The sequence below is a fragment of the Poecilia formosa genome, unplaced genomic scaffold (genome assembly GCF_000485575.1).
Source record: "Poecilia formosa unplaced genomic scaffold, Poecilia_formosa-5.1.2 Scaffold199, whole genome shotgun sequence".
Taxonomy (NCBI): domain Eukaryota; kingdom Metazoa; phylum Chordata; class Actinopteri; order Cyprinodontiformes; family Poeciliidae; genus Poecilia; species Poecilia formosa.
The window spans coordinates 21,004-30,532 of NW_006800138.1; the positions used below are offsets into that span (position 1 = coordinate 21,004).

At 39.0% G+C, this 9,529-nt stretch overlaps 1 protein-coding gene across 1 annotated transcript in view; it reads right to left on the minus strand.

Annotated features, from left to right (window-relative positions):
• Positions 1 to 6,692, minus strand: part of LOC103148140 (rho-related GTP-binding protein RhoQ) — a 27,665-nt gene extending 20,973 nt beyond the window's left edge. The window contains exons 1-2 of the mRNA XM_007566774.2: positions 6,006 to 6,692; positions 5,656 to 5,714 (exon numbers count right to left, since the gene is read on the minus strand). Coding sequence (XP_007566836.1) covers positions 5,656 to 5,714; positions 6,006 to 6,147 — 201 coding nt within the window. The 5' untranslated portion in view covers positions 6,148 to 6,692. The remainder of the gene's footprint in view (positions 1 to 5,655; positions 5,715 to 6,005) is intronic.
• Between the last annotated feature and the right edge of the window lie 2,837 nt (positions 6,693 to 9,529).

The following is a 9,529-nucleotide window of genomic DNA, read 5'->3' on the forward strand; positions in this document are numbered from 1 at the left end:
ATCTAAGAATTGATAAGTTTCTCTTGCAAATTCTAGACTTTTGGAGCTCTCAAATCTCCTTGTTTATTTCTAGAAACGTTCTGTCATTAATCTCAGCATTTCTGAGGTTTTTTTTCTTTGAAATTTGGAGCTCAGACATTTCTTTGTTTTTTCTAGGAGAATCTCAAAATTTCTGAGTTTGTTTTGTGCTAATTTTTGTCTTTTGGAACTCTAAAATATTTTTGGAAATTTTCTGATATGAGTCTTAAAATTTCAGATTTTTTGTGCAAATTTTCAACTTTTCAAACTCAAAACTTTCCCTATGTTTTGTAGAAAGTTGCTGAGATTGATCTAAAAATCTCTGCAGTTTTATCTAAAAAATTTTCAGTTTTTCAAACTTAGAAATTTCCAAGTTGTTTCTTGAAAATTTCTGTGATTAATCTAAAAAAATTCTGAGGTTTTTTTCTTGCAGAGGTTTGACATTTGGGGCTCAGAAATTTCCTCGTTTTTCTAGAAAATTTCGGAAATTTACTCCTCCATTTTTTTTATATCTTTAATGCCCCTGAGGCGCCGTTGGGGTGATGTGACAAAATTAAAAGAGGTACAAAAACGTTTTAAAAAGTCTTCACAAAATTTATGAGTGCAATTAAAATGAAAATGAAACTGTAAGAGTTGAATTTAGCCACTTCAGAGTGATTCCTTCTCTTCTCCTCCCTCCCCCCAACCAAATCCGTCTCTCTCTCTTCCTCTTTCTGACTCCGTCTCGCTTTCTTCTCCTCCTCTCTTTGGGGCTCTGGGGCTTTGATCAGACTCTGAAGCTATAAACATTACCAGCTGGCCTTTCGCTCCACATGAGGAGGTCAGCCGAGTCGGAGGTGGAGGACAGAGGGTGGGGGAGCGGTAACTCTACTCTCTGTGAGCGGCGGCATCCGAAGCAGACATCTGGGAGAACTTCTCTATTTCAGAGACACTCTCTGATTCAGCTAAAAACAAACCGTCCCCCAAACACACACTCACTATGAAACACGCTAGAGCAGACAATAAGGCGGTGTTCTGCTTTTTCCCAGCCAGTTGTAACACTTCTGCCATCTGTTTTCTTCAGGAAAACAGTAAAAACAAAGCTACAAGTTAGCATGCTAGCTAGCAATGTAGCTTCGTAATAACTGTCGCATCTAAAACAAAGTCGAAGTTTTGAAGCTCGTCAGTTTTGAGATAAACAGATTGTCTTAAGTTCACCTTTGGCATATGCAGTTTTAGGCTGCTGGGGGAGACAAAAGGGCAAAGGTCACATCAGCTGAGCTGCCTCTGATAAATCCTGCCTGCATACATTTAATGTTTCTCACCAAAACTCGCACCGCTTTTAGGCCCAAAAATGCTGAATCCACTTCCTTCCTCATGCACAGTCTCAAAGCTGATTTTTTTCCTCTTTAAAGAGAAAAAAGCAAAAAAGAAGTGCTGGCCTGCATTCTTCTTCTTCTGCGCGATTAACGGTGCAGTGCCAATTTTTTATTGTAGCTAGCATTAGGAGGAAACTTCTAACAAACCAGAACATCAGCCTGGCCCTGAGAGAAAAGGCTGCGAATCTTTGCATTTATTAATAAAATAATGTAAGAGAAACATCATTTACTGTCCTTCAGTGGGGAAATTCAGGTGTACCAGCAGCAAACAGACATAAGTATATAAAAAGAGAAGTAAAATGATCAAACTGTCCAGTAAGAGCAACTTTACAGTGTCGGAAAATACTGCGCAGTTGTTAAAAATAGCAAAGTTCAACGGATCAAAATGTTCAACTGAGTAGAATAACTTAAAAACGTACGTATATTGGAGCATAAGACAATAAGCTGTTTAGAAGAAGTGAAAAGAAATGTGCAAACAGGAATGTGCAAAAAAAGCAGGAATGTTATTTGAAATTAAATGAACTACAGGAGGGATCTATAATAACGCTCCTTTGTCCACCAAGGATGCAGAAGTTTAAGAATGCAAAGAAGGATAAAAATCTGTATTTTTTCACTTTTAAAAGTGGGTGTCGTGTCTTACACAGTTTCTGTGCTTAGAAGTGTAACGGTACACATAAAATCAATCCAAAATCTAAACGCAAGGTTTCATTTCAGATATTTTAAATAGAAAACCACACTGTAGAAGGAAGCTTAAAGGCCGCAGACTCTGTACAGCAACTTCGGATTTTACAAAAAAAAAACAAAAAAATTGTAATCCAGTTTGAAATAAACAGTATCCTATCACGATCTGAAGAACTTTATTTTAAACTATTTTGCAGTTAAACATCTGAAAATGTGGCAGCCATTTACACTTATTCTGAGTCAATACTATGTTGCAATAACAGCTGCATGTTGTTTGTGGTATGGCTCCACCAGCTTTGCATATAAACAGATTGAAACTTGATAATTTCCATTTGCATGATTATTTCTCTTTCTACCAAAACCGGGTGACAAAGTCTTCAGTCTTGAGCGTCTAAACTCTTTTTTAAAGGGAATTTTTGTTTACAGAACCTTCAGATCCATTTTATTTGCTGCTTGATTGCTTTGTTTATTTATTTTGGTTATTTAAAATGTCTTGCAGTCCCATGTTAAATGTTTGTTACAGATTAAAGTTGATTTATTTTCAACTCCTGCCACTGATTCTCAATCAGATTTGGGTTTATGACTTTGACTAGACCATTCTAACACTTGAATAAGCTACTTTTTGATGCTCTGACTGTTGGTCAAGGTCACAGTCCTGCTGAAAGGTCAACTTCATGCCCAGTCATTCATCTTCTGAGAGCCACGCTGCTGGACAGGATAATCAGCATGATGCTGCCCCCACCATGTTTCACTGTATGAATAGTGTGCACAAGCTAACAATGTCAACCAAAAAGTTCAGTTTGGGTGTCATCTGACTCAAGCAGGTTTGTTGACTAGACCTCATTTGTGAAAACCTTCCATTGGAACATCTACACTGCAATAACACAAAATATTACCAAGTCTTAGTCTAGTTTCTAGTCCAAATATCTTAATACACATTAAATTGTATAAAACTAACTTCTCAGCAAGATACAGCAGCTTGTTTTAAGTAATAAATCCTTAATTTTGATTAAAAATTTCTAGTTCAACTAATTATTTCACTCATGGGAAAAATGTCTTATTATAAGTAAAATAATCTGCCGATGAAACTAATACCTTTTCATCAATATTGAGAAATTATTAACTTGCTGAAAAGTGACTTATAAGTTAGTTTTGTCTTATTTCAAGTGTACTAGTGTGTTTCTAGTCCAAATATGTATTTGGACTAGAATCTAGATCAAAAGTACTTGGTAAGATTTTGTGTTTTTGCAGCGTAATCAGTCAAATTCTCAACAATCCTTTTTTTATCATAAAGAAAAGTCAACGAATATCGCAAACGTCTCGCAGCGAATAAACCAGCGCTTGTCTTCTTCAGTCTGTGTGTGGACTGGCTGCGCTGCTTAGGGCGAAACATTATTGTGCGTGTGGATGTGTGTATGCGTGTGTGTGTGTGTACCAGGTTTTTATATCCTTATGGGAACCTATTCCTACAATGTGGGTTATGGGGACCATTGCTCCTTGTGGGGACATTTTCTTGGTCCCCATGAGGGAAATTGTTGTTTTTGGGTTAGTGGTTAGGTCTGTGATGGTTAAGGTCAGAGTAAAGGTTAAGGTAAGGATTAGGATTATGGTAAGGGTTAGGCTGTAGAAATGAATGGAAGTCAATGTGAAGTCCCCACAAGTGATGAAAACACAACTGTGTGTGTGTTTGTTTGTGCATGGGTGTGTGTATAGCAGTTTTCAGTACAGTCTGAACTCCTGAACACCCACTGAATGACACATTGTGGAGAGAAAGCCCAAGCATTAGGCAGCAAAATCTGTGACATCACTACCGGACATAGGAGCCCTGTTCTCTGCATAATAGAACTATTGAAGCCCCTCGCTGCCATCGCTGTCCATGACACACCAGAGTCTGGCAGCAAACCCATGTGTGAAAACCATCACCTGTTGCAGCTTAGTGTCTGGGAGCCCTGTGGGCGTTTTGGAGGCCCTCTTGGATAACTTTTGGCCCGTGGAAGAGCACATGGGAAAAGTGCTAGACAGACGGAAAACGCAGCGCTGAGAAAAATCATTTACCCCCTTTTATATAGCTCTGGGAAAAAATTAAGAGACAAATCGAGTGATCCACAAATGAATACGACTTTCTAGACAAACAAACTGGAGTTGGATTTAAGTGGACTAAACACAGCTCCTGTGAATGCTCCCTTAGATCAGAGTTTTTCATTGCTGTCTGAACGGCCTAATACTGATCTTTTCACCCCCCAAAAGTCCAATTTGTCCCACTTGAAACAAGCAATAAGCATCACTTTTTATTAAATGCCATCATCAAAACCATCAAGCAAATACACATCAAATAAGCCGATCAATATTCCAGAAATTATGACTCGCAAGGTGGATTTTGGTCTTGATTAAAGGAACTCTGTGTTTCAGCATCTTTGCAGTTTTATGGAAGTTTGCTCCAGATTTGTGGGGCATAGAAGCTGAATGCTTCTTCTGGACCAGAACCAGAAGACCCAAGAGGACTGGAAGGTTGATAAGGTGCAAAGAAAGGAGAAAAGTGACATAAACCCTTGCAAATTTTTCATTTAACCACATAAGCCTTTTTGTAGAATCTTAGCAATGAATTAAAAACACAAATAAACAATAATTTTTAAAATACGAAAATAAACTTTTCTTGCTTAATATTCAGTAACAGCATTTCTTTAGTGAACACTTGATCCTTTATAGCAAAGGACGCATCTACAAGTAAAACCAACCAACCACATGTGAAAAACTTGACTTAACATTAATACAGTGAAGGACTGATCAGTTGATTATTATTTAGATGAACTGATTAATACTGGGTAACAAAAGGAGCATTTTTTACAGTATTTGAACCATATGAAACTAAAACTGCAACCGGAAAGAAGGATTTTCAGTTTAAATTAAAAATGTATGTGTTTTGTTGTACAGTTACTGCTCTAATTTGAGTTTTTTAGTCTGTATACTGTAGTTAGTGATTAAGCAATTGCTAAATTAGTTGACGATTATTTCAGTAATTGATTAAACACGATTAATCCAATTAATCAGAGTATCTTTAATGAGCCGAATTATGTAAAAACATGCCTACAACAGGCCTTTCACAATAATAAATAAATTGTTGGCCGATCTCTTGTTCCAGGAGTTATTGCAATAAATGATAATATTGTTATTTTGAGATGGTAATGGCATAATAAGGCAAGGACACATTTTGAAAGATCAATAAACTTTAAAATTCTGATTAACATTAAACACAGGAACTGGAAAACATTTTAAATATTCAAGATAAATAAACAAAACAACAGGAACAACAAATAAAGTGAATTATTTATTTTCTGTAAACAAAACCGTCCTTCAAAACACGGGGAAGTTGAGACCAAAGCACCAGACTGAAGACTTTTATCATCCAGCTTTTAGTAGAAAGAGAGAAACAACAACTCATGCAAATGGACTGAGTTTGTTTTAATTTTTCATGTGATTAACTCATTTATTGCTAATTTTGACAGGCGTAGGCCACAAAACAAACAAAAAAAATTAGCAAAAACTGAAGGGAATAAACACTTTTTTCCACAGCGCTTCATGAGTGAAACTGAAAACATACCTGACCAGCTGTGTCATACAGTCCCAACAAGTACTGCTTCCCTCCAACGTTGACGCTCACTGCAAGACAAATGACAAGAGCGGTTGAAAGGTGAGGGTGGTGTCAGGGCTGATGGTCTCAGGGACTTCCAGCCCCCTCTGAGGCAACGGGAAGCCGAACAAGTGGTTCTGATTACAGCAACAGATGCAATGCAGTTGCAGAAAGAGTGGCAGAGAAGTCAGGGGGGATTCAATCACGCCTCTCTCCCCCGCTTATTGCATTTCAGGCTGGGAAATTAATCCCAAACAAAGAGAAAGGAGCAGTTCAGTAAGTCGTGATGTCATGGTTAGGAGAAAGAAATGTGACCCCACCTGCATAATGATCAAACACCGTGGGCACATACTCCTCTGGAAAGGCGTCGTTGGCATAGCTCATCAGGAGACACGTTTTACCCACTGCGCCGTCTCCAACCACGACGCATTTCAGCATGATAGAACCGGTTCCGTTAGCCATGATCCCGGCCGAACCACCATCATCTCCCCGACGCCCTGTTGTTCCGACCTGCTGCCGCTGCAGCTGGGTGGGGATCCCCGCACCGCGGCGGGCATCACCAGCCTCTGAGGCGGACTGCGCGGTGCACCGTGTCGGGCTGGAGCAGCATCCCTCCTGCCCGCCACTGGCTACGGATCCAACCCGGAGTTTGTTCCGATGTTTCCACCGGATCGCTCGGTCTGAGGAGATGTGCGGGGGTGTTTTCCCCTTGAAGGCGAGGAGGGATGGTGTTTTATGATCCGGCGGGTCCGCTCCCGTCCGCGGCGTGTCCTGCTGCCTGACGCTCCCCGGCGCACTGAGCCGCCGCTGCCGCCGCCGCTGCTGCTGGACAAGCTGGGTGGAGAGGCGGAGCCTGTTCTCTAAAACCTAGAAACCAGCCTGCAGTCCGCCTGCTGGGGGATCCTGGGTCCAGGACTATGAGAAATTACATCATTAGCAACACATTGGAGGAAAATAAGGAGGAAAAGCAGGGCCGTTTCTGATTTGTCGGGGCCCTAGGGAGATGCTGTTTGGGCACCCCTAGTTTAACAAACTACAACAAAGTGACTCTCAAAAGGGGCAGAATGTAACTTTTACATAGATATAAAAACAAACAAATAAAAAAACAGATTTCTGCAGAAAAAAAAAGTCAGAATTGAACATCAAAACCTGCTGCGTGAACTTAGCCTAACTCATCGTATCAAGAATATGAATGTATAAATTAACGCAACAAAATCTGTTGAGCTTGCATGAATATTTAGAGTCTGGAGCCTTGTGGGCCGTCTAAAAGTTTGTAAAATGAGAATGTAAGAAACTCATTTGGAATTGAACTTTAGTAACCTCCACTTCTCCATTTTTTTTAATGACTTTGTGTTTTTGATGAGTAGATGAGTCATCCTCGCTGCGTTGGTCTTTGTTTCTGTGTGATGTGATGTGTGGGATGGGAGCAGAGAGCTGCAGATGGAGACGCCACAGGAGGAGGTGTGAGATCCTGAGACAAGGAGAAAGAGATCTGACCTCTGCAGCACAGTGTGGGCTGTCATATTAGCCCTCATTACTGCCTCAATAAAGCACGTGTGCTTACAGAGTAAAAAAAAAGGAAACAGTTTGCATGTGTAGATATGCGCCCAATTTAAGGCGAACGAAACCATAACCACAAAATAATCAGCGAAGTCACAGGAAGCTTCATCTCGTCGCTGGTATCTGAGTGTTAGTCCGATAATGTGTTAAAATAAAACATCTCAACTGCTGGAGATCAAAATGAGACATTAAAACACCTCACAGACACATTTCTAAAGAAACATAGTGGAGTTCCTCATCTGCACGTCGCTGGTTTCTTCACTCTGTCTTACACCAACGCAGCAGCGGCTCATTGTGAGGCGGATGCAAAAATAATACCAAGTTTTCACATTCCTTTACAAATAGACATCTGAAAAGTGTGGTGTGCATTTATACATAGCCCTGAATAAAAACCAGTCAACAGAATGGACTAAACAGAACCAACATGACAACGTCAGCAAACAAAAAACATCATGAAGACAGGAAGAAACATTTAGATGTAAACACCAGCTGGACAGGAATCAGAAAACAATGAAAGGAGGAGGATTTTTTATTTTTTTTACCAATCAGACAAAAGCAAAACATTGGACACACTGCAGCAGGAAACTTTCACACCAAAACAAATTTAAACATAAAGATAAAGTTAGTTACCTAGTGTTATAAATGCTTCTTTAAAAAGATTTAAAAGTGTGTTAAAGTGAACTGGGCTGAACTGAATGAACTCCAGCTGGTTGAGTTTTATTCTGTAAACTGTCTTTAGATGACATTTGTTACCAACTGGTAACTGAACTGAATTCAGTTTAAAATAAACTTAACAAACTGAATTAAATGGAACTGAGAATAACTGACTCAAAGTTTATTGAATTGAACTGAATTGAGTTAAACTGAAGTGACTGAACTGAACTCAACTGAACTGAAATGAATTGAAATGAACTGAACTAACTTGTACGTAACTGTTTCAAATTATATTAAATTAAACTGAACCAAATTAAACTGAATTGAACTGTACAATGAATTTAACTGAATTGAGCTAAAATTAACTGAATCAATTGAATCTAACTGATTCAAAGTGTATTGAATTAAACGGAACTAGACCCAATTGAACTGAACCGAACTACACAGAGTCGAAGTGAACTGAATTAAATAGAACTGAGCTCAACTGAATTAAGTGAATTGAATTCCATTTAACAGACCTGAATTGAAGTGACTCAGTTGAACAAAAACTAATCTGAACTAAGAACTGACCGAAGATGTTAGCATGTTAGCATGCTACCGAGCATCAGGACTTTACTTCTCATGAATGCATATTCCTTCTCATGTGTGAGGAAATGAATATCAGCTTTCTATTTCTGTATGGAGCTATGTTTGTAGCATTAGCATTTCCAACAGAAGCATAATAAGTTAAATGTACTCTGAATTAGAGGTGGACTTAAAGTTTTATCATAATAAAACGATTTATTGCATCTTTTTATGTAACTGTATGACTATAACTGGGTGTCACAGTGATTATATCCCCACAGACACAAAACTGCTCATGTTAATAACAATACAGCATCCTCTTCATGACCCTGTCCAGAGTGTCTTCAGTCAGAGGCTTCTTCAATTTCACTGTAACTCAGACTGCTACTGGAGATCTTTCCTGCCAACAGCCATCATTATGTATAATAACTAACAACATTTCATTTCCCTTTGGGATCAATAAAGTAGAAGTGTGATTTGTATCACTAAACTGCAAATTAATTTGTATATTTCAAATTTATTGATATTTATTGAAGCTTTTATTGAACAGAAAGTGGAGAAAGCAGTAAAATTGAAAATTACTGTGGAAACAATAAATCAAAATTCTTATTGTGATATGTAATTTATCACAATAAATGATAGAAGATGCAAGATGCCCACTGTTACTCTGAATTGACATAATTATTATATTACGTTGATTATCTGCAATTTTCTAATGATATTCATGTATTTACAGAGAAGTGAAGTCTGGCCTGCTGAAACTTTGCTCTTCTATTTTAGGAAAGGCAAACAAATCCTAAGAGCCTTCCCTTTCACATTTCCTATTGGTTATCCAGATACTATCTCCCAGATCGAAATGCATGCGCGCATGCAGGAACTCAAACATAAATACACACTTCCTGTCTGTCACAGGCCGAGATCAATCACAGCGTGGGAGTGCAATCTGAGGTTGAGGCCGAACACGGGGGGAACGTGGCGCAGTGCAATCACGACCAGCGCCTGAATTAGAGCGGCGGCCGTGGGCTCCATGGGAGGGTTTGGTCAAATTACAGGCCGTATTTTTAGA